The 23,878-nt window shown below is 35.8% G+C and overlaps 5 protein-coding genes across 8 annotated transcripts; 4 read left to right on the forward strand and 1 right to left on the reverse strand.

Moving 5' to 3' along the window:
• Positions 1 to 3,270: 3,270 nt before the first annotated feature.
• Positions 3,271 to 4,057, reverse strand: LOC120008133 (ethylene-responsive transcription factor WIN1-like). Its single transcript, XM_038858661.1, has 2 exons — positions 3,978 to 4,057; positions 3,271 to 3,835 (listed from the first exon to the last, which is right to left on the reverse strand). The coding sequence occupies exons 1-2, from the start codon at positions 4,055 to 4,057 to the stop codon at positions 3,313 to 3,315; spliced, it is 603 nt and encodes a 200-aa protein (XP_038714589.1). The 3' UTR covers positions 3,271 to 3,312.
• A 4,944-nt stretch (positions 4,058 to 9,001) lies between these two features.
• On the forward strand, positions 9,002 to 10,568 carry LOC120007102. Of its 2 annotated transcripts, XM_038857285.1 has the most exons (3): positions 9,002 to 9,417; positions 9,509 to 9,777; positions 10,047 to 10,568. In XM_038857285.1, exons 1-2 carry the CDS (start codon positions 9,135 to 9,137, stop codon positions 9,757 to 9,759), a joined length of 534 nt encoding a protein of 177 aa, XP_038713213.1. In that variant the 5' UTR covers positions 9,002 to 9,134; the 3' UTR covers positions 9,760 to 9,777; positions 10,047 to 10,568. The 2 variants fall into 2 exon arrangements, with proteins under 2 accessions (XP_038713213.1, XP_038713212.1); XM_038857284.1 differs by lacking the exon at positions 10,047 to 10,568 and having other exon boundaries at positions 9,003 to 9,417; positions 9,509 to 9,992.
• Positions 10,569 to 13,300: 2,732 nt separating this feature from the next.
• On the forward strand, positions 13,301 to 17,885 carry LOC120006881. 2 transcript variants are annotated; one of them, XM_038856999.1, is made up of 5 exons: positions 13,301 to 13,547; positions 15,804 to 16,060; positions 16,566 to 16,656; positions 17,455 to 17,521; positions 17,605 to 17,885. In XM_038856999.1, the coding sequence occupies exons 1-5, from the start codon at positions 13,543 to 13,545 to the stop codon at positions 17,653 to 17,655; spliced, it is 471 nt and encodes a 156-aa protein (XP_038712927.1). In that variant the 5' UTR covers positions 13,301 to 13,542; the 3' UTR covers positions 17,656 to 17,885. The 2 variants fall into 2 exon arrangements, with proteins under 2 accessions (XP_038712927.1, XP_038712928.1); XM_038857000.1 differs by having other exon boundaries at positions 13,302 to 13,547; positions 15,799 to 16,060.
• Positions 17,886 to 18,206: 321 nt separating this feature from the next.
• Positions 18,207 to 20,220, forward strand: LOC120006880 (26.5 kDa heat shock protein, mitochondrial-like). Of its 2 annotated transcripts, none has more exons than XM_038856998.1 (2): positions 18,207 to 19,291; positions 19,487 to 20,220. In XM_038856998.1, the coding sequence occupies exons 1-2, from the start codon at positions 18,958 to 18,960 to the stop codon at positions 19,882 to 19,884; spliced, it is 732 nt and encodes a 243-aa protein (XP_038712926.1). In that variant the 5' UTR covers positions 18,207 to 18,957; the 3' UTR covers positions 19,885 to 20,220. The 2 variants fall into 2 exon arrangements, with proteins under 2 accessions (XP_038712926.1, XP_038712925.1); XM_038856997.1 differs by having other exon boundaries at positions 19,472 to 20,218.
• Positions 20,221 to 21,997: 1,777 nt separating this feature from the next.
• Positions 21,998 to 23,603, forward strand: LOC120006969. The gene is made up of 3 exons (XM_038857094.1): positions 21,998 to 22,588; positions 22,684 to 22,856; positions 23,188 to 23,603. The coding sequence occupies exons 1-3, from the start codon at positions 22,061 to 22,063 to the stop codon at positions 23,342 to 23,344; spliced, it is 858 nt and encodes a 285-aa protein (XP_038713022.1). The 5' UTR covers positions 21,998 to 22,060; the 3' UTR covers positions 23,345 to 23,603.
• Positions 23,604 to 23,878: the final 275 nt, after the last annotated feature.

Raw genomic sequence — 23,878 nt, forward strand, 5'->3', positions numbered from 1 at the left:
AAAATAAGTTTTGTCAGACACTCAGCATATGCTAGCTTATAAATCAGTTTATAAGCTCTAATAAGCTTAAAAAAAAATAAGCTTCAAATTGAAGTTTATTTTAGAACTTATGTTTGTTTTTTTCTTCTTCTTTTTTATTAAGATAACATTATAAAAAAATTTATCTTATCTTTTAAATAGATTTTTTTAAAGTTTATAAGCTAACGTATTTTGACTGCAAATAAGCTTTGTCAAGCAGAGCCTACAAATCTAATATGTAGCTTAATTAATTAGATACACATTTGAGAGTCTTTGGATCGTGCGATGTTTCAATCAAATAAAATGGATGTGATATATATATATATATATTGAGAATCCGATAATAAAATGAAATTGACTAATTGAAACTGAAACTTGGGAGAATAATTAATCATAACTGTCGGTTGATCCCTCACTTGCCATTGTAATCCAAATATGCTCCCGCTCTTGAATTAATATTATAAGGCCACCAAGCAATTAAAGATGATGTGGACTATACATACATACACACACACACATATATATATATATATATGCATGATAGGGGGTTTGGTTAGGTGACAGTATTGATGAAGATATATATATATAATTGAATTAGCTACAGGAAGTTGGTAGATTTATCTATCAAATTTCTTATTTAGATGGGGCAAAACCAGGTAGATTGGTCTCTAGCATTGATTTTGTGAATTTATTTGTACAATATAATTTGTCCTAAGTCACATGGCAAGCTGCTGGGGCATCTATTGTCTATATATACACTATATGATTCTCTTATAATCCCTCAACACTTAGGCTCTGTTTGGTAGAACGAAAAGATTGATTTTCAATGCTAGCGGAAATGCTGTAGAAAAAAAGCTAAGCTTAAAGCTGTGGAATATGCTGTAAGGTGTTTGGTGAACGAAAAATTAATGTTAGCGGAAATGCTGTTGAATTAAAGTATTATAATATTAGATTTTATAATTTTTACATGTTAAATTTTGTTATTAAATTTAATGTAATAAATATAATTTTTATTAAAATTTAGTTTAAGCATAATTATTTTTATTAATAAAACTAATAAAATAATTATTTTATTAAATATTAAATATAATGATTTTATAATAATTTTTTTATTAATCGTACATTTAATTTAATAAATAAAATTAATGTTAAGTATAAAATTTAAATATTTTAATTAAGAAAATATATTGTAATTATTAAATGTATTACTAATTCAAATATATTTTAAAGTACATTTTAAAATATATTTTAATTTAAAAAAATTACAAACAATGGGGCCATTGCGGGCCCCACGTTTACTTTTTGAAAAAAAAAATACCTAAGGAGAAACAGCTTTATAAGGCCTGGAATCAATGGATCTGCTTCCACTTCTGCTGTGCGAAACAGACAGCTAATGATAGAATGTATTAGTTACACTAAAAGAAAGTCATCATCGATCGTGTACAATGAAGAATTGTATGTGCATAACATGTGAATCAGTGAATGTGCTGATGGAGAAAGCAAATGCATGCGCCATGAAGTTGGTGTGTATATTTAGATTGATCAACTGTAGCACCAGGCTGAGTGCGCAGAGCCACAAAATATTTACAGTGTGAAGTTTGGTGGTGTTGGACGGATTATCGAGTGATGAAAATTCAATGCTCTGATTCTCACATCATCCAAGAAAAGAGGTGAAATGCGTAATAGAATAAGTCAAATTTCTCAAACTAGTAAGACCGATTCTCAAGATGATGAGCCTTGAGAAGTAAATTGGTATGGGCCTAACTAAGTGCTGGAAAACCAGCTTACCAGTGTTAGGTTTGCTCATGCTTATATGTTACTTCACCCAACCACATCCTTTTGATGTGGGATACCCGCACTATACCACCACGCTTCCGCAACCGACGACTGCATCAGCTTCACTCTAGACCTTAGGACTAGCCTTAAGACTCTACCATATTTGTTTAGGTAGCCCTTTACGCGGCCTAGCCCGAAGGCTCAACCCGAAACGAGTGGTAAGCACGCACCCACATGCACAAAAATGGGTCTAACTAAGCATTAGAAAAACTGGCTTATCAGTGTTAGGTTTGCCCATGCTTATATGTTACTTCACCCAACCACATCCTTCCGATGTGGGTTACCCCCACCATAAATTCGTGTGGAATAGTATGAACGACCCAAAGCGGATAATACCTAATATTAAGAAGGTGCGGCCTCTTACATCAACAATTGCAACTAAAGCATGGCTAGATTATTTCACATGCAAAACGACAAAACATAAGGAGGAGCCATCAAAACTGGGTCTCAGAAAAAAGGGAAAGTTTTTATAGTCATGTGGTGTCCACGCAGCCTTTGATCGATGATGTTATCAGTTTCCTTCATTGCATGGAATTCTAATATTTAGTGCTCGAAAAGCCTGCTGCTCTTCATTCTCTTTCATTTCCTCCATTAGAAAATATGCCCCAGCTCCCTTGATTGTACTTTAAGTGTCCTATTTCATTAGCAATAATAAAGCAGGAAGAACTTATTTATAGGGCAATGATCTGGGTAAAAAATATAAGTGAAAACTCGTATAGTCAATCCTAAATTTTTAGAATAATGATTCGGATGACGACGATGACGTATAAACATATATATATATATATATACACACACTTATGGACATTTTGTAGAGAAAAACACATATGGTACCTTGTTACTCCTTTCGTTATTTTTTTTGTTACAACTTGTTGTGTTATATTCTTGATGTTTAGAGGGAGGGAGAATCGAACCTTGCACATGCTTGAAAGATATTATGTCATGTCACATGTTGATATGATATTATGCATTCGTAGGAAGTTGATGTCAAATCATGGGTAGTTAAGGATGATTTAAATTAAAATTAAAATTATACACTAACTATTTTCATCCCAACCACCCATGATTTGACATATATCACAACTCATGAAATGTCATAATACTGTTAACATGGCATACCAGAACCACTGAATATCTTTTCAAAAATTAAGAGATAATATTAAAGTTGAGAATACAAACGATTTATTAACTCTTTTACTTCTTTCATCTATATATATATCATATATATTTAATACATGATTTTGCATATATATATCATATATGACTAGCTATATAGTGGCAACTTCCCTTTGATGAAACATTTAAATCGTCCTATTTGTGGACTTACACATGCTAAGCAACAAATTAACCTTAAAACATATAAGACTAGTACTTACGCTGTCTATATATAAATGCTCATGTACGTCGGCACCTAACCATTACTCTATATATGTATATGTGTATATATATATGTAATGATCAATTCCTGTTTAGGAGTTCTTCTATCATTTGCAATGCAATTCTCTCCTCCTCATCCAATCCATTACGACAGATATCCTGCTCCACCACTTGCGATGACTCCCCATTAATCTCGCAGTGTTTAGGCTCTGAATTAGCTACTCCATTATTATTATTATTATTATTGTTCTTCTTCTGCTTTTCTAGCTCAACAATCATAACCCAATTGGAGTCTCTACGAGGCCCTGCGCTCTGTTGCCACACCCCAATGTGGGAGTTCTCATTGTCGAGCCTTAAACAAGTGAGCGATGGAGAAGGTGACTTGCAACATCTGCGTAATTTCGCGCTAAGAACCGAATTATTAGACTGTAATCCTGATTGCAAAGGATTAGTCTGATGATCATAGCCACCTGGTTGATTGTTGTTGTTCAGTACTGGGAAGTTTGTTTTAGCATTGCGACCGTTCATCAAAATCGCCGCCTCATCGTATGCTCGGGCTGCTTCCTCGGCTGTGTCGAATGTCCCTAGCCAAACCCTTCTTTTTCTACATCAATTAATGTAAACTAATCGAGGATGTACATGTAAAGATATATATATATATATATATATATATAGAGAGAGAGAGAGAGAGAGAGTATTATATATGGTTGATGAAAGAGTACGTAGTATTATATATATGTACTTACAGTAATGGATGGCGAATCTCAGAGACCCAAGAGCCCCAGTGGCGTTGCCTGACACCTCTGAACTTCTTTGATTGTACCATGATTTTTGTCGAGAACTGACACTCAGAGGGAGAGGGAGAGGGAGAGGGAGGTCTGAAATAGTGAAATGTGGAGTACTGAAGAAGAGGGGGTGGAGGGTCTTCTTATAATACTTGATAAATGATGATGTACATTCTCACATGGGGTAGTGAACTTTTAGTTATTGATCAAAAAAATGATTTTAACCCATAACCCTAATATTTGTGGTCCGACGCAGTTGAATCCCGAATAAACCCTACCCTATCTGTAACTGTAACAATCCGTCCCTCTGCACTAATAATATTTTGTTCACTTTGGGTCAGTTCATACTGACTCGCATGATTTCATCTTTTTAGTTCTAGGACCAACCTATCTAGTTTGAGCCCAATAAAACTAAAAAACTAAGAACACTTATTACTAGTTAAAAAGTTTGACCTATTATATGTTGCATTTCACATTTTAGCAAGGAGACATAGTCTCATCACCACTCGGTAACTCTCCCAGAACCACCAAATTTGACACTGCATATGCTTGTGGCCCCGCCTACTCGAGCCGAGTGCTACACTCTCCTTGGGTTATTATGTACCACCATTTTTTTTCCTTACTTTGGAAGCAATTATTGGCACTAGCTACTCACAATGCGCTAGAAAATGTAATTTGAACATTTAAGAACATGAATCTGATCATGAAGAAAAAAAAGGCAGAGAAGAAACTCATTTTTTATGGGTTGTTCTGCAATCCCAAATGTGATATCACCTCATGGAGTACTTTCTTAATTAGTTACTACTAGATCCCTGACAATGTGAAACCCAATGATCATGCAGGTCTGGGTAGGAAAAGTTCATGCATGTTAAAAGTACATACAATGTGTGTAGTGTATACTTTCTACTACTAGTGCTTTTAGCAGATCGACGGCAGATAAATTCCGGATATATAACCTAAGGAACCACTGGAAAGTCTTTTGTTTTCTAATGGGTAAGTGGCACAGTACTGGGTCTGGTACTCAACAATTGCCATTTTAACATATTTGAACCAGCAACCTTTGCTTTAGCAATGAGTATGGGGGCTCTAGTGCAGTTTAACTACCAGTTTGAGAAAATACATTTCAGGCAACTTTTGATATATGGATGGACCATCTCTTGCAATGCACATCAGTGTAATTGATTAGGTGGCTCAATTTATGGATATGAATGTTCATTTGTGTTCAATTGTACCAACAAGAGCATCTTTCCTACTAAGAGTGATCGATTCAACTTGCACATATATGAAATGATATATGTGAATGCAATGGAAAACCTTGACAGAGAAAGGGCATCATTGGGTTCGATGTTCTTGTGGCCACGTGTTGGGTTTTGACCCAACTTCTTACCTAGTCATCGAGTGGAAAATTTAACACGCGTGAGTCTGTCGACTCGAGTTTAAACCAATATAAGATGTTCAAAAGACAAACTTGTACAATGTTATTCTCGGTTATAACGGGAAAAAAAAAATGGCAGGTGCAATAAAAGCGACATTGTGCTTGCTTCTGCACAGCTACCACTCAATACCTTAATTGCTCATGGTTTCCATTGCACATGTACAATGTTATACATATGTTGTAAACACATTTATAACAGAGGTCTTAGGAATTTTTAAACCGTACGTGCGTGAAACCCTAATGGGCCTTTTCTATTGGCATCCACATGATATATTTACAAAGGGAATGACTAAGGATGATATATTTACAAAGGGAATGGCTACATGATATGATCAGATTTAGTTGTTGAAAGCAGTGTTGGAGGCTTCTATTGGATTAGATTTAAGATAGAAGTGAGTGAGTTGAAGTTCAAGGATATAATCGATAAAAATAGTTAATTGAAAGTTTATGATATAATTTAGTTACATATTGGATGTTCAAATGGGAAATTTGTACGGTGTCGTTCTCGGGTAAAAAAATTGTAATCATAAAATTATGTATCATTTAAAATGTTATCATAGTCTACAAACTTCTCAATTAGAAGTTGGTTCATCTCTATTATTTTGTTGGAATTGGAAACACCAACAAGTGGGCTTTTTACAGTTTACTCGACTAATTGAAAAACAAGCATGTCAAGCCCAATGGGATCCAAGTCTCTTTAGCCTTTAACATAGTATTTGGGCTTTTTCAAAATAAAGCCCAAATGTTGATGTGTGATGCAAATATGCAATCATGTAGTGAGAGATTAACTAAAAAGGCTGGCCCCAGTGCTAGAGGGATCCGGTGGAGGTGTCGTGTTGAAAAGCACTGGACCCAATCAGTGCACCAAAAATATTTAGCCCTGAACCCAACTCTGAAATGCATGACAGTGTCAAGACTAAAAATCTCACATCGGTCTGACATAACTCGGTTTATAATCAAAGTCAGTTCCTCTCTCACATCGAATTCGCATTTTCATGGACTTAAGAACAAATAGCAACGACAAATGAATAACAAATTCGTACAGTCACGTGACCCAGAAACCGACAGTGTCTTCAATGGGTTTGGTTGAAAATTTTCAAAATTGTTGGACTCCATTTTAGACCACAGATCGATTTAAGTTTGTTTTAAGAAATATTTTTTGATTCTTGGTTTGTTTAAACTTTTCTAAAGTGAGCTTTTTCATTACCTTCCATCACTTGGGACAATCCCTGCCAAACAAGTGTTTGTTAAGACAGTACGTCCTGGCCTGGCACACTAGGGGAAAAAAAAAAAAAAAGGTTGGTCCACAAGAAATCGACACCGGAGTCCACACGAAAACCCTATTCAAAGTTTCGAATCAACTTTGTCCTTTCAATGTTAAGGAGTTCCAACTTGCCAAGCAAGCCAACTTAATCATTTGCTCTAGAGATTGTGACTTGGCAATGTGTTCAAACGTCTGAATACTTTGACTTGTTCTTCTGCATCAAAATTGAAGTAAATAAGAAATCATCACGCTGCCTGAAATACATGACCTCAAAACACATTTGCTTTAGGGGCGGAGTTAGGATTTTAGACAAATAAAGTAAAAAATTTTGCAGGGGTTGCTGCCCTTGAAATTTTTTTAGAACTATTTACAAATTTGTTTTGTAATCATTATGAAAATATGAATGGTTAATACTAGACTAATCAATTTATCGGAATAATAATGGTTCTTTTTAGAAAATCATAGTTGAAAATACTCTTTCGAATGCACTACACCACCACAAACTCAAAGATCTTAAAATGGGTTTGAGGATTTGGATTTTGTGAACTTTGCAAGGAGAACAAAGTGGGTTAAGCTTTGACCTTGTAGTTTTAAATGATCAAAGTAAAGTTAAGTGGGGTTTCGATCCTTATATTTTGGAGATTTTACAAAGTGGTCAAAGTGGATTTAGACTTTGACAGTGTAGTTTAAGGGTAATTTAATGAATTTGGAATAAAAGGATTTGGAAAAATATTTTTCAAGGGAGGAAAGATTAAAAATGGATAGTAATATAAGAAAATTTTTAAGAAGAAAGGGGGCAAAGTGGAAAATATTAGTACTAATAGGGTTTTTTAAAAAAAGGGGGACATCCGCCCCTGATTCGCTTCCAAAGTAGAAAACTAATATTGGATATTCAATTTCGGGTTTCGCAATTCGTATAAAATGATATAATCTATAATTTGAATCTAATGATTTGAAAGGTTTTCATTTTTAAAACTTGTGTGATTTTTTCCTACCATTGAAATGAATTTGTAGAGTTTAGAGAATTACGGAGTCTCAAATCTTAGAAATTCACGATTTTAGGAATTTGGACTTGTTAAAATATGACCGTTGTTTACCTGACACAACATTTTGTTTTGCTCAACATTACCGTTGGACATATATCTATATATATATATAATATATTATCAGCTATATACAACTAAAATCAATTAATGGAAGCCATTGTTTTCTCCTACACTGTCGATTCTCTACTCCTCTTTTTAATCGTTTTATCTCCGTCTTACCTTCAAACACTGCAAATCCTTCAAACTATTTCATCCCTCAACACGTGTATTGTAGTAGTATGCTTGGCAAGGCAAACTTGGGATGGGCTGGACACGTGTATGCACACCATTTCTTGTACAATGTAAGGACAATGGACCCCCCATTATGCCTTGCGTAGTTGAGTTCTTTTTGTTTTTCCCTAGGATCTTTTCCGTGATATATCCATGTGACTCTGGACAAATTATGTATGACTATTTAACTGAACATTCTTTTTCTCTTTCTAGAAGGTTTGCCATTTCTATGCCTCAACTAGTGATATATATATTCATATTCCCGAGTCATTAGTTAGAGTGATAATAATGATATTTATCACTTTAATGATCAGGGTTCGAATCTCCCCTCTCCGTTTAAAAAAAAAAAAACAATGAGATATTCGACTCTTCACATATTTTATTTAGGCAAAAATATAAAAGTTTCATGTGGATATTTGAATACCAAATCAAATTTACTTTTTTTTTTTAAACCGAGAATAAATCATACTCTCTTTTTATTTGGACATTTATTATGAACATAAATTGAAGCCGTCATACCCATATTCCCATAAATTTTCTCGTTAAATATCTGATATGAATATAAATTTGGATCATCAAAGATATTGTTCATAATGAGTATCCAACTTAAAACCTTCCGAATTCATATAATTTGCGCTAGAATTTGCAACTTCCAAATAGGACAAGCCTATTTATCCTAATAAATTCCTAATGGATTGGTGGAGAACTGGTCCCTGACTTCCATACCTAGAAACTATATGGTATTAATCAGAGGCTCGTGCTCAAATCGTTAATCACTTAATCCAATCCATACACGCTCAAATCTCCAGATTCCAACTTTGACCAGTTCTCCCTCACATCCCAAGAAGTCAATTACAACTTGGTGTGCTATAGCTCCTCTGCTCTGCTTTCCCTTTTCCTTTCCCTTTCCCACAAAACCCAAACCAATCGTCCAAATCTGACGAACCAAATTCCATTGAAGAATCAAAAACTCCAGATTCCCATGCCTAATTATAACCAATCCCACTCTACAATTATTCATCTATTTAATTATTTTATTTTTTTAAAAAAGAGTATTTTTTGACCACCATAAATAAATTCACAGAATCCTCTTTCGGTTTCGCATGGTACGTGCGTGTCCTCTTACAATCAGAGCAACTGACACCCAACCGCTCCTTCTCTTCTTCTCAATTTCTTCTTCTTCTTCTAATTTGTTTCTTTGTAATTTTGTAATCTCTGTATTACCACCCATCATGTCCTCTGTTTTGAGTTCACAAGGTGTGGCCTTGGCAACTGCCATGGTTGTCTCTTGCACTGCAATCTATCTAGCTTTCTCTTCCCCAAAACCCATCAAGACTCTCGATTCACAACCTCCATCTCCGAATTTACGTTCTTGCTTATGTAAAGGTAATTGGGTTTCTCTGGGTTTGATGGAATGTATTTGACTTTGCCTTTTTTGGGATTATATTTATATGCTCTGTTTTTTGTTGAAACACAGATGATCAGAGGAAGAGGAGGAACAGTAGGAAGAAGAAGAGAGTTCAATTTGCAGAGAGTGTGAAGGAAACAGAAGGAAATGGAGAGGAATACAGGAGAGCCAGAGAGAACAACAAGAATAATTCAAACACAAGAATTCAGAAAAGTTGCAGAAACGAATTCCCAGAAACTCAAAAAATTCCAGCAAACAGAGCCGCTCTGTATAATGGAATACTCAGAGACCGTGTTCACCGATTACAGTGCTCGTATTGATATAATGGATCAATCCCTGTAAATTCTGTAAATCTTTTATTGTACAGAATCTTATTTAGTTTTTTTTCTTTTTTGAAACGGGGATTCGAATCCCGATCATTAGGATGTACATCCTTATCACTCCGAGCCATTATCAGGGTGATATATTCTTATCATTTCAATTAGTGTCTCGGATGTAGAATGTTATTTAGTTTTGGTTAAATATTTGAGATAAAATGTCTTTTTTACCTTTATTTTCTTAATATTTCTGGCTACATAATCTTATTTAGTTTTTCTTTTTGAAACAGGAAACGGGGTTTCGAATCCTGATCATTAGGTGTACATCCTTACCACTCCGAGTCATTATCAGGGTGATATATTCTTATCATTTCAATTAATGCCTCCGACGTAGAATGTTATTTAGTTTTGGTTAATATTACTGGCAATTCACGGTGTATTCTGGAAATTAAAAAGCCAATTCAAGAAACTGATCCTCTGCCATTTGGAAAAGGCATCTTCAGAAGACTCCTGGAATCCTTTGAAGGTGAGTCAAAAGCCCTCTAGAAAGCTCAAGACTTTTGACCATATGCTGTCATTTTACCAGTAAAGCGTGGTAGTTGTGGGAGGTAATGACTGGTTCAGCTTCAACTTTCCCCCAAAACTCATATTGATATTTGTGATGATCACATGGTGGTGGACTTGGTACTTTTTAAAAAATTTCCTCTAGAAGAGGAGGAGTTGGGCCACTTTTTGTAACTTATCATTTATGCAAGTTGGTGCAACTGTAATGGGATTGAATCATATGAGAGACTTGATGACCACTTCAATTATTTGAGTCTCAATTGCGTACTGTGCTAACCCAACACCCATTCTTTTTACAACGAAAATGATAAACATCGCAGCAGTTGATATTTCAATTATCCTAGTTATCGAGTTGGACGTATATAAAATTTTATGCGTGCAACTCAACAATTCAGATAACTGAGATACCAATAGCTAGAATCTCTATCATAACTGTTTTGACAAAACTCAGCTGTAAACAATAACCAAACACCATACCCACATCAAATTTTTCTTGGATTTATTGTTTGCAAGTTTATCATTTTCTTTGGGATAGGTTTGATATGATGTTTTGTGGCAAAGAAAATTTTGGGTTTTAATTAGGAAGAGAATACAAGTGGTAGCAAGTGTTAATGGAGAGCATTATGGACCACTAGAGTTAGATATGGTTGTGACCTACACCAGAAAAGATTGTTAGCAATTTCGTGGTTGTTTCCTTGTTAGTTTCCTTTGGTACCAAAGTATTTATTTATTTTTCCTTTAAATAATGCAATATTATATAGCAAGTCAAGGCAATCTTGTAGCGTAAGTCGGTGGCCCATTACATATTCCACCATTATTGTCCTCCAAGTATTTTGCATTTAAAATAGTTTAAATTAGGCCAAAGGACAATTATGGTCTTTGAACTTGGGGGATAGATCAATTTGATTTATCAAATAAAGTTATTCATTTTTATTTTTATTTTTATTCTTTTTTGGCGGAAACCTCTCGTGTTTATCTGGGAGACTCATTGAACTCATATACACCCGAGCCACTAATTATAGTGATAAAAATGATATGTATCATAATAATGATCAAGGTTCGAATCCCCTCCTCCGTTTAAAAAAAATAAAAATCGTCGAGCTCATATAATAACCTATATACTAAGTGTGTCAGACAAGTTCACAAAAATTCAAGAGTGAGAGCATAATTACCATGCAAAATAAATAAAATTTCATCTTCTCTTGACTTTCACCATGTCATCTTAACTGTGCATACTTTTAGTGAGAGTAATACAATCTAACTATTTGAGATTTACGCAAGCCTTATAGCCATGATTTTTCTTCATTAAAAAAAAATTATATCTTAATTATAAACCGTAAAGAGAGAATCACTCTATTTATTTTTTGCTTAACGTCTAACGTGCTAGTTTAGGTTCCATAGAACATCTCGTGTCAAAAGACAAATTTTATTCGAAATTAAAAAAAAAGAAGTTCATCCATGGAGCATTTAACTATTTGAACTCTCAAAGAGACCCTTATAAAGGTTATGTTGGGAATTTTAAAGGTGCTAAATTGTTAATTAAGTATACTTGTGCTGATGTTGCCATGATAGGACTTAGAAATAGGAATGAATACATGCTTATATTGAATTCGTTATTATGACTTTGTTTGATTGCATCTAGCGAGAAGTATCACTTTTACTTTGTTAGTCTCTTTTTTATAATCGAGAATGATAACATACAAATTTACCATTTAAACATTTGACATGAGGCTAAAAATCAGGCGGTTAGACTCGCGTGAACAAAAGATTTTCACCTAAGCCAAATCACTACGTGTGACCGAAAAAGTATCGCTCTTAATGTACTTTGTTAGTCATAACGCATAAAAATCTTCTAATCTAAGAAAAACAAAACAAATTTTCATTGTTTTTTTTTTCTCCTGTATGAATATGAAATTCAAAATTTGGGTACGTAAATGAATACTACGGTACATCCATTAAAGATGATCGAGTTAGTTAGGGATGAATTATTTCAAATAGATTAATTCGAGTTTCACTCCCTTTTAACTTTCTTTGAATTTCTCATTAGAAAAAACTTAATGAAGAATTATAAAGAATAGATGGATTAATTAAAGGGTTTAGTGAAGGTGGATTGAGCAAATCACATTTTAAACAAAAATGGAAAGTTGAAGGATAAGATAAATCTTGTCACCAATGACACAAAGACCCTTAATAAAGTTAAAAATCATGTTAAAAAAAATAGGCAAAAATTAAATCTTATAAAAAAGGCAAAATTAGAGGTTAAGTGAGGAGAAAATCATTACTTTAAACTTCCCCTCCACAATACAAAAATAACAATAAAGCCATTAATATGAGAGAAATTTTATTTACACACCGTAAAAATATTAAGTTTACATCACTTTTATTTTTTTTAATTTATATTTATATCTTTGTATGAAATGTCTAATATGCCCTTAAATGAAAATAAATAACACAACCATCTCAATTTTGTTATCAATAATCAATGTGACTGTTTGATTTTGTTATCAATAATCACATGATTATATTATTTTTTTTGATAATACTTGAGACCCTAAAAAATGACTCCCAAAAAACCCCTATTTAATGTGGAGTGTTGGATGTGAAGTGGACCCTACATATGTGTTTTTAATCAATGGCTATTTTAATGCCACATATAGATTTGAAGGACTTATGGGGGTCAAATTTTGGGTGTTTAGCATTGTCCTATTTTTTTAAACATAACTTTGTTTCCATATACCAATGAGAGTCGAGAGGTGACTCCGATGACAATATACTGGATTAACATATGTGTACTCAAAATTCGATTTCAATGAGAAACAAATTTCTTAAAGGTATTTCAAAAAAAAAAAAACTGTGTTTCCATATGGTGACGCTATAGAGGAGTTGTGTGTAACAGTAACACTGTCATAATAGGGATCAAGACTGTCACATATCATGTAGCTTAATAAGGGAAGAAGGCAGAGAATAACTCACACTGGAAACAACCCTTTTAAGAGGTAAAAAAAATACGAAACTCTGTTTCTTCAATTCATTTATGCCAAGAATTCCAATTAATCTCTATCTCTTCGTGGTCCCTGTTTTCGTTTCTATTTCTTGAAGGGCGGCTATCTGATCCCATTGCCGGAATTGGATTGATTCAAATTCACATTTCATTTGTCTGGAGAAGATTTTGGGGAAAGATCTTTTACTGCTTCTGGGTCTTTTTTTTTTGTGATTGATTGCATGGGGTAAGGTTTTCCGATTCTTTTCATTGATATGGAAATCTGGGAGATATTTACCTTCTGGGTTTTTGTGGAATTTTGGGTTTGCTTGTCTAAGAGCGAGTAGCAGATTGCCTTACTGTTTGATGTCGATTAGATTTTCTTATAACCAAATAAAAGTGAGGAAGAGAAGAGAGTTCGGATTTGATAATGGAGAGTAGTTGGAAGAAATATAGTTGCTGCTAAATTAATCTCTATGATATTGACAGGGTCAGTTTAGTTCAGAGTTTGGAGGAGCTAAAAGCATTCGTATGTATAGGATTAAATTCATGTAATATTGTTTTTGCATGTAACCTGAAAGAGGTGATTGACGCTTGTAGCTAATCTTTTATTACATTACGTTTGATTATACTTGGTCAAAATTCCCATTTGAGCTGTGGGAGTAGATTTTTGAGTCATGGATGCTGTTGTTTATGTGAATGATGATAAAAATTTGTTACTCGTTGTTGCTGTGAATCTCAATGTTAGAAATGGAAGATTTCTCACGGGTTTGTGGATATTCTTACTTTATGCTATTGATGAAGCTAAATGTCCTGAATCAATTAATGCTTAACAAATTTTAGTTTCACGTCGTGTCATGATATGGCCTTTGCCTTAGTAATCTTAACTCTGAAGCATAAGCTGAATTTCCATATTTTGAGATTTGGCAAACTTGAATTGGTTGTGTGATTGTCATATGTGACAGCCCCTTACAAGTGTCTTCCAGAAACTTTTACCTACGGCACAATATTCACTTTGATTATTATTTGTAACTAAAAGGGGGAACTTTTTGGTTTTCTGGTGATATCTCTCATAGCATTATCAGTTTATCACCGTAGGCAATGCTGATGATTACATGTGGGACTATAGGATTATATTGGGTCATTGATTGTTTCTGATGCTGGAGGACTTAAATTATTAGGGCTTAAATTCTGGTTACACCTTTACTCAAGGTGGTGGGGCTAATAAAGAGAGTTTGTTTGGACTTGAAAAATAATTAAGCTCCCCAATGTCTTCCTGGTACAAGTTACTTTAGTTGGTGAAGGACCTTATTTAGGATACTAGTAGTGCACCTGTTCCATTGTAACGTGAACCACGCAATTGGAATCCTAAGGGAGTACGTTGACAAGCCATACTTCCCAGATTGATGGGCTCTCTATTCTTGTGAGCTTTCCTTGAGACTTTGCCTAACTATTGACCTATTAGTCTGCCTGCTTAGGCTTACGGTTAGGCTAGATGCTATGGCCGGATGAGAAGATAAAGAGATTACTGTTTCACTTTTGTGAACTGACATTTGCATTTGATAGTAATTGTGGAAGGGGAGATAGTGGTTTAGGTGTTCCATGCACAGAGATATATCAATTAGAAAGCCTTCGGGGCTTGTAACTCTGCTTTAACATTTAGTGGAGAGCAAACTTTAGGTCAGATGGAATGGAAGGGGAGATAGTGATTGCATCATTGCAATGAAATTTTCTTATAACCTATAGAAAATTGTTTTTGTGGTGGAGACCAAACTTTAGGTGGAATGGTAGGGGAGAACCCACATGATGGATTGCTATGAAATTCTCTTATTACCTCCCAAAATTGTTTGGGATTTACACTTTGATGATGATGCTGTATTTCCTGAAGAACTAAATTAATTCATATCTGCAGTTTCATAGTAGAGACTCAGAAGCTGACATGGGATTTTATTCCCTTTTGTCTCCACCCAGTGCTTCTCCTACTATGTAACATTCAAAAATTTCTTTTCAACTCGCACTTTTTTTATGCAATTTAGCGGTCTGCTTATAGTTTATTCTAACGAACCTTTCTTATTCCTCCTCTTCAAATGTTTATACTCCATGTTTTCCTTTAGAATTGTGATTGCTTTCTTTTTTCTATGTATATTTTTCTCAGTATTCCTTCTTGATAACCTTTCTGACCTCTTGGTGAGCCTAAAAATGAGTATTCTTATGTCAAACTTGAAATGGATAATAATTAGGTTCACATGCCATATTTTGAGATAGATTGGATTCCTCTGCCTGCTTATCTGTCCCTTATTCCTTGTTTTGTAAATTAATTGATGACTGCAGATATGTCTACTCAATTGATACACTTGAACACAGTTGATTCGAAAATTTGACCCTTTTGTTGCTAACAATGTGTAGTGAACAATGGAGATTTGTCTTAGCTGTGTCTGCATCTTAGCCTCAAAGTGTCTGGTACTAATCATTTATGCAACTATATGTATTTGTAACAGAGCAGTAATTGTCTTGGATGCTGTAATAAGCCCCCACTAATCACCTTAGTGAATGATCAATCAAAAGGACTGAAAACTCAAGGTAATCAAGTGGACAATCCAAGCATATCGGAGGGTTTCTGGACGACCACCACATGTTATATGGGCAACAGCGCAGTTCAGTCCCAAGGAAGCATCTCATCAATCAACACAACTAACCAGATCCTTGATGTGAATGGTGCAACTGGCAGCATTAACACTCCTTCTGAATTCGTAAATCATGGCAAGTGTCTCTCTTTGTATTTTCAATTTCTCTAACTGAGTTTAGTGTTGCTTATTTTCTGGCTTTTGCTTAATACTGCGCTATTTTTGGGCACAATAAGCAGAGGACCTTTATTCTCAAGGTGTACTTAACATTATGATGGTAGCTAAGAGCATGCCCCTCTTTTGTTTGGCATTAACTATTGCCCTTTTTTTTGGAAGCAGAACTAGATGCAACTGCTTTTAGAGAATAAGAAACCCTTTGTTGTTTCGTTTCCAAGTCTATTCTTGACTCAATAATATTTGGGAAGGTGGCAAGAGTCGTCAAATGACATTCTTACTAGATTTCCTATAGGATCATATGTGGTATATTTTTCTAGTGATTGTGATTTTGGCAGTAATCTTTATTGATTTCTCTACAGAGTTGCATGTTACTTACATGTTGCTCGTCTCCTTTGTTCATATTTTTTTTCATGCTTTTATGGACATATATGTCATAGTCATCTTACACGGACTCTTCAGTGCAGGCCTTATTCTCTGGAATCAAACTAGGCAACGATGGGTAGGAAATAAAAAGTTTGAAAACAGGCCACAAGAGGTTCGGGAACTCAAATTAACGTAAGTTGCTTTCAAGTTTCCCTGGTTTATCTAATTTATAGACGAGTGCCAATGCCAATACCAATTTATTTTATTGTCGAGATTTACCTGTGGAGAATTTATGTGGCATCGACCAATCTTGCTTGACCAGATACATTCATTTTATTGGACAAGTAACAAATTCAACTTGGTTGCAAAGGGCCTTCTATAAAGGTTTCTGACATTTCTTCATAAGATTCAAATTTGAAACCAAGTTAGAAAGTTAGTACTTTGCTCTGTAGCAGTGAGAATGTGTCCAAATGATTTGTTCTTGTAACTACAATGAACAATTACACTTCATTTTTTGCACCTTGACTATAATTTTGGGGATTCCAACGCAAAAAAAAAAAAAGAGTTTTCGGGTTTCATTTTTCACCCTTCTAAGAGGCCTTTTCTATATATTTCTTATTTTGAGTCTTGCTCTCGAGGAAAATAATAAATGCTACAAATCCCGGCTTCTACACATGTACAAAATTGTTAGATGCCTTCTTCATCACGATGCTTGCTTGTTTACCCGTGAGAAACAAATCTTATGTGTGGGTTTGGAGTCTCAGCCATGTTTTAGGTAGGTGATCTCAAAATTTCTGATTGTTGGATTACCCAAATGTTGGCTTTTAAATTCTTTATGTCTAGTTCTACAATCCTAGTCTTACTGCTTGTTGCTCCTCTGGAGGTCGTTTTGCGTTAATTGTTAAGCAGCATTTATTCATGCATTCCTCTACCGTATCTGGTCAGCTCTCATTGTCTCAGCATGGTTACACAATTCTGGTTTTTTTGCAGTTGGGATGTGACGTATGACAGTTTACTAGGGAGTAACAAGCCATTCCGTCGGCCAATTCCTCTCTCGGTAAATCTCTAATCCAATCTTGCATTGTTACCCTTATACCGTATGCTTCACCATTGGGTTCTCATCAGAATCAAACTTGACAGGAAATGGTAGATTTCCTTGTGGACGTTTGGGAGCAGGAGGGGAATGTATGATTGAGAAGCTAAAACAACTAATTTTGAAGGTTGGTCAGCTTTCTTAGGGCTTCAATTGCTGTAAACATTAAATTGCTCTCACTGTACGAAGAGGCGGTGGTCGAGCAAAGCGTGGTGTGTATCTCAACTGTAACATTATATCCTTGGCATGCCCGCTTTGCTTTTGGTATTGCATTATGACTGAGAATATTCTGCCTGGGTTTTTGCAAGGAAGTAGTTTAGTTTGTTTAGACCGTGCGTGTTTAGTTGCGTTAAGCTTTTACCAGGGGAGGTGAAGATTTTGGTTCCTCACAACTCTTTCTGGGAATATATAGAGGAATCCGTGGCGTAAGTGTGTTGATGTGAGTTTAGGTTTACTCGACTTGAATATAACCAGAACGCAGGACTCTTCTTCTGAGTGTAAGTACACTGTCGGTTTTGGGAGCTGCTGGATTTTTTCTACTGGTTTCTTGCAGGTTTTTCTGTTACCCTAGAAGAAAATCCCAAAGACAGAGATTAGAATTATAGAAAAAAACTGTCCCGAAGAAACTACTTAAAAGGTCTGAATGCACGATCCCATACACCTACTTAACCTGTCCGGACAGATTGCTCTCGGGAGTAAAATTACACTTTCTGGGGTCTAGCTGTCCGGACAGCATATCAGCTGCAGCAGAGACAGCAAGCACGAGCGACTCCAAAAACATGCAGAAACCAGCAAACCTACATACGTGATTAACCACCCAGGGTGACTGAGTTGGCTGGATGAGCTGAGAGCTCATCTATTCACATCAACACCTTGCGACGGGCGATTCAAATATCCGAGCTGGGATGAGCTGAGAGACTGTGCTCAACTATTCACATCAACACCCTATGACGGATGATTCAAATATCCGAGATTTACATTAAAGGATCATAGTTACTCGTCATAAAAAAAAAGTACACTTGAATTAATAAAAGCAATTCAACGTCCCATTTTGTCATGAAGCCATTTATACTACCATGGATTCGTTAATTTTAAGGACTAATTTTAGTATCTGTTGTTAGTTTATGCAAAAATTTAGGAAGAAAAAGTGGAGAAAAGGGAAAGACGTGGAATCAAATACAATTTCCCTCTAGAACACACCAAGAAACATCTCACAACCTCCCAGAACTTCTCAGACTCTTCTCCGACTCTCTCCAAAACCCCAACACTCACCGATCTTTAAATTCAATCCCATCTAACTGTATACCCCTCTCACCATCAACAACAACAGAAAAAAAGAAAAGAAAAGCAAGAAAGGTCCACTGCAACTAGTCTTAACTATTGCACCCTTAGTCCAAGCAATGGCTTTGGCTCGTTTGGCTATTAAGAACTTGTCCCAAAGGATACCATCATGGTCTTCATCTTCATTGGTGGATCTGCATGGTAGTATTGGTGAGGGAAGTCTTGTGCAAAGGCAAAGGTTTGGTGATGAGTTTCTTAGGAGATTCATGGCAACAACGGCTAGCGATGATAAGGCCTCTGACAAGAAGAAATCTCAAGGCAAAGAAGTTGCTGTGAAAAAGAGGGGCAAGAAGATGTCTAAGCTCTTCCCTTGGACGAGAGACGGCCGAAAAGTCGGTCTTTGGAGGAGGAACGATGACCTGTACTTTCTTCCTGTTCCTTCTGCACTTTACGGTACTCTTTCTACTTTCTTAGTTTTCCCTTCCATAACTAGGGATCCCAACAGGCTGGTATTTCAGTTTTTTCAGTTACTAAGTTGTGCATAGGATTATCCCAACTGCTCTGAGATGTTTATCATTTTCGTTTCTTGAAGTATTTGTATTAGGTTTTAGTTACATATAACTTTTGTCTCAGAGATCTTTCCTTCAGGGCTTGAAAATGCACTCATGGAAGCGACCGAGAACATGAATCACCTCTTTGAAAATCTAAACATAACACCAAACCAACTAATGACTCGAGTGAAGGAGCAAGATGACTGCTACAAGGTTCGGTTTGATGTACCGGGGCTTGCCAAGGAAGATGTCAAGATCACTGTCGAGGACGGAGTCTTGACGATCAAGGGAGAGCATAAGGAAGAGGAGGAAGAGGGGTCTGATGATGAATTCTCTGCAAGTGGTTATGGGTACTACTATAACACTAGACTAGTGTTGCCTGATGATGCTAAAGTTGATGACATTAAGGCAGAGATGAAAGATGGAGTCCTTACTGTAATTATTCCAAGAACTGAAAAGCCCAAGAAAGATGTCAAGGAAGTTATGATCGATTAAGAGATTAAGCATGTTAGTTGAATTTTAATGGTTATTTTCTGTCGCTTGTGCGTTTAGGTGTTAGAATGACTTTTTTGTAAAGCCAATGTAATGAGAATAAGCCACGTAGAAACTTTTGTGCATGCAGATGTGTCATGGTATGAGTTTAGGCCGATGTTGGATATTCAAAAGAGAAAATTTGTGTAGTGTCATTCTCAGTTTTAAAAAGTGAAACGAAAATAAGCATGAGAACTTTGTCCCATTAGTCGATTTGAGTATTGTTTGATGGCCATTATGGTAGTCTTGGACTTTGTTGAGGCCCATTATGGAAATGTAAGGCTTATAGCAAGTCCAACTGTGTACTCTATTTTGGGTATATGTTTTAATTTTTTTAAAAAAATTATGAACCAAAGTTATGTTATTTAGGTGTTATCTTCTTTCAAGTTGTGTTATTCTTACACCCGAGTCACTCTTTGAAGTGGTAAGAAGGGAGTGTATCATCCCGATATGACCAATGTTCGAATCTCCTTTTTCATTTCTTTTAAGAAAGTCATGTTATTTTTCGGATAATACTTGAGATCCCCAAAAATGAACCTACTGCATCTTTTTTAACATTTAGTGATTGCCATGATAACGTATATATGATTTGTTTAGTGCATGTTTTGTTTTTTCGATTGGTTTAGTGCATTTTTTTTCAACGGTCTTATCTTCTAGTTCTATAAAATATCATATTCTATCCTAGAATTGATTTGATAAGATAAGGTTAGATAGTATTTGATCATTTAACTAAGTGAGTTTGGCCCATTTGTACTTGCAAACAAGCCGGCGATGGCCAGTGGCCAGAGACAAGAGATTATAGAGCATGTCACATGGAAAGGTTAGATCTATTCAAAGAGAAAGTTGCAAGTAGGGTACACCTTTATGCCAACCTCATTTAGACAATATCAATATAGCTTACTATATTTATAACCAAGTGGGTTTAGAGTTGTGAGAGATGTTGGTCTGGATTCGGATATATCTTAGCTAAGAGGATTGATTTGAGCTTAATTAAGACTACTTTCAATGAAATAAACTACTTACATTAGGTGTGTAAGCCAATACTAAGTGAGGAATTTGATTTCGGCTAGAAACCTATACATTAATCAAGGTCGGTATAACAACCACCACCCTGCTCTCAAAGTGGCTCAAACAGTCAAAAGATATATGTATTTTTTTTATAAGCCATGGATATATAGCAACAAAAAGGTGAACGCACAGCGGGACATCGGAACAGATGCTCTAATGAAGATATTATATATAATCACTGTGGTTGATCATGATTTATATGTGGTAGTGCATATATGCAAACCGTATGAATTCGAAAGGTTCTGAATTTGATTTTCACTGGGAACAATATTCTTGTGACTAAACGTTAAGTTTTGACTTGACTTATCTTGTCGTCAAGTGAGAAATTTATGTGCAAGTGGGTTTGAAGGCTCGAGTTTAGGTCCTTATCGATTGTACAAAGGGAAAACTTGTATAATATCGTTCTCGATGGTACTTTTCTCTCTTTTTCAATATTACATGTGTAGTTCATGTTATGGTGGACAGTAGAGCAATTTACCACAAGAGGGATAGCATTGTAGCATCAGTGCATTGACTAGGATGATGAAGTTGATTGCAATAAATCTTAGTGTAAATGGGAGGTCATGAGTTCAAGTTCTATAAATATTTTTATTATCACAAATTACGAGATGAGTCATTGTTCAACCTAACTTTTGTTAATGTCACCATGTGTTATCTCCCACATTGAGCCTTGACCCAGATTTCAACAAGATGCATAGAAGTTGCAGCGTCTTTCATGTAACCCAAGATTTATACTGTCATTGTGCATTCCTGAATCAATCACCAGCCGTCGGTTCTTTGTGCATGGTGGGACCCATCTCGCCAGTCTAAAGTCAGCACGTGCTATTGCATGAATGGCAGTAACCCCAAACCCTGTACTTGATTCTCAGCCGTGGAAAATTTGGTGAGGCCACCACACTGTAGACGACATGGGACTGTCAGTTCGTCTGTCATATCCCATTTCAACGGCTCAGATTTCATCACTCCAATTTCTTTACATTTCTATAAAACCCACCATTCTCGGCCGCCATTTTAGAATGCAAAAAATCAAAGGAGGTTCTCTAAAAAAAAGATATTTTCTTTGCGGTAAACAATGCTTCTGAGGAGCTCCTCGACACCGACTGCGAATTCATGGCTTTCCCTATACAGAGAATCCTCTCCAGAGCCAGAGTTTCAGCTTTTACAGAGAACTAGGTCTTGGTCCAAATCAGACGTCAGTCTACAAAAAGACCCACCAAAACCCAAGAAGACGAAACCAACAATTCCCTCTCGCAGACCCATTAAACCATTAGAGAAAACAAATGATCATGAAATTGAAGTCAAACCCATTTCAGAAGTTGCAATTTTGTTGACAAATACTTGGTTGGGAGAGGGGGTGGATGATGGTGAGAAGAAGAAAGAGAAGGTATTGCAGCCTCTTACAACGGGAGGTGGTTTAGGGAGTGGTGGCGGTGGTGGTGGAATTGGTGGAGGCGGTGGATTTGATAGTGGTGGTTGTGGTGATGAAGGGGGGTCAGGGTTTTCTGGGAGTGATGGTACTGAGGCTTATTATCAGAGGATGATTGAAGCTGACCCTGGAAACCCACTTCTGCTTGGAAACTATGCTAAGTTCTTGAAGGAGGTAATCAATTTGATTACTATTCAAAAAAATACTACTTTTTTTGTTCATTTTAACCAATCAAGCTCAATCCTGGTTATTATTTTCTGATCTGATAGGTTCGAGGACATTTTGCCAAGGCAGAGGAGTATTGTGGCAGAGCAATCTTGGCTAATCCAAGTGATGGAAATATGATGTCTATGTACGCTGATTTAATATGGAAAACTGAAAAGGATTCTGTTCGAGCTGAGAGTTACCATACTCAAGCTGTTAAAACTGCCCCTGATGACTGGTAATAACAGTAACACTAGCACCAGTTTGAATGCCATTATATAATCAAGCTCTTGTTGCCGAATTTTCACCAAACTGAAATCTTTATCAACTTTTATGGTCTTTTTTTGAAACGGGCGAACCCTGCTCATCAAGAGGGTGATATACATCATCCTTATCATTCCAACTAATCACTCAGGTGTATGAACTTATATGGTCTTGATTTGTTTTGGAAAGTTGATATTTGGTTTATTTTGCATTTGAAGTTTCAACACTTAGATATTTTGAAAACTTGACTTTGATCCCTTTGTGTTTTAAGGGCAATTATATGTTAGATCCATGTTTGCTTGCAGTTATGTCCTAGCTTCATATGCCAGCTTCCTTTGGGAAGCCGAAGAAGAAGAAGATGGAGACAAGAAGAGTCAACAAGAGAGTGACTACACCCATAACTCCCAACCTAGTTTCTTCCATGGATCTTCTCACCGTCCTCCTTTGGCTGCTGCTTCTTAGGCTCTAGTCAAATGAATTAGCATCTAACATATTAGCTGCTCATGAGTCATGACCTTGTACAATTAGCATAGTTACAAATAAACCCTGAAATTTTGGCCTTGTAACATATGGGTAAGTCTCCCTAATGCCAAGCTTCTGTAATGAATTAGCTACAATAAGAAAAGAAGGGGGCAAACTAATATAACTTCTATTAATGAATTCGCCCCTGCCATGTCTGTCTGTATGTGTTTTACTCTAGAGAAGCATGTTTTTGGGTCCTTTTTCAGGTGTTTTTTTCCTTCTTAAAACATGCTTGCTATAAAAGTTTGTCTTAGACATTCGATATGGAGTTATGGACCAAACGCACGAACAAGGTTAGTGGAGTAAAATTTAGTGTGTAGCCACAACGATATTGTTCTCAATTAAAATCGCACTCAAAACTTTTCGAGTTCATATGATTAGTTCCTAAAGAGATTCATCAGTTAGACTATCACTCGAGTTGTTTGGAATCATATCTGATCAGCAGTTCAGCACCCACATAAATTAAAATCTAGT

The sequence above is a fragment of the Tripterygium wilfordii genome, chromosome 10 (assembly GCF_013401445.1).
Source record: "Tripterygium wilfordii isolate XIE 37 chromosome 10, ASM1340144v1, whole genome shotgun sequence".
In the NCBI taxonomy this organism is placed as follows: Eukaryota; Viridiplantae; Streptophyta; class Magnoliopsida; order Celastrales; family Celastraceae; genus Tripterygium; species Tripterygium wilfordii.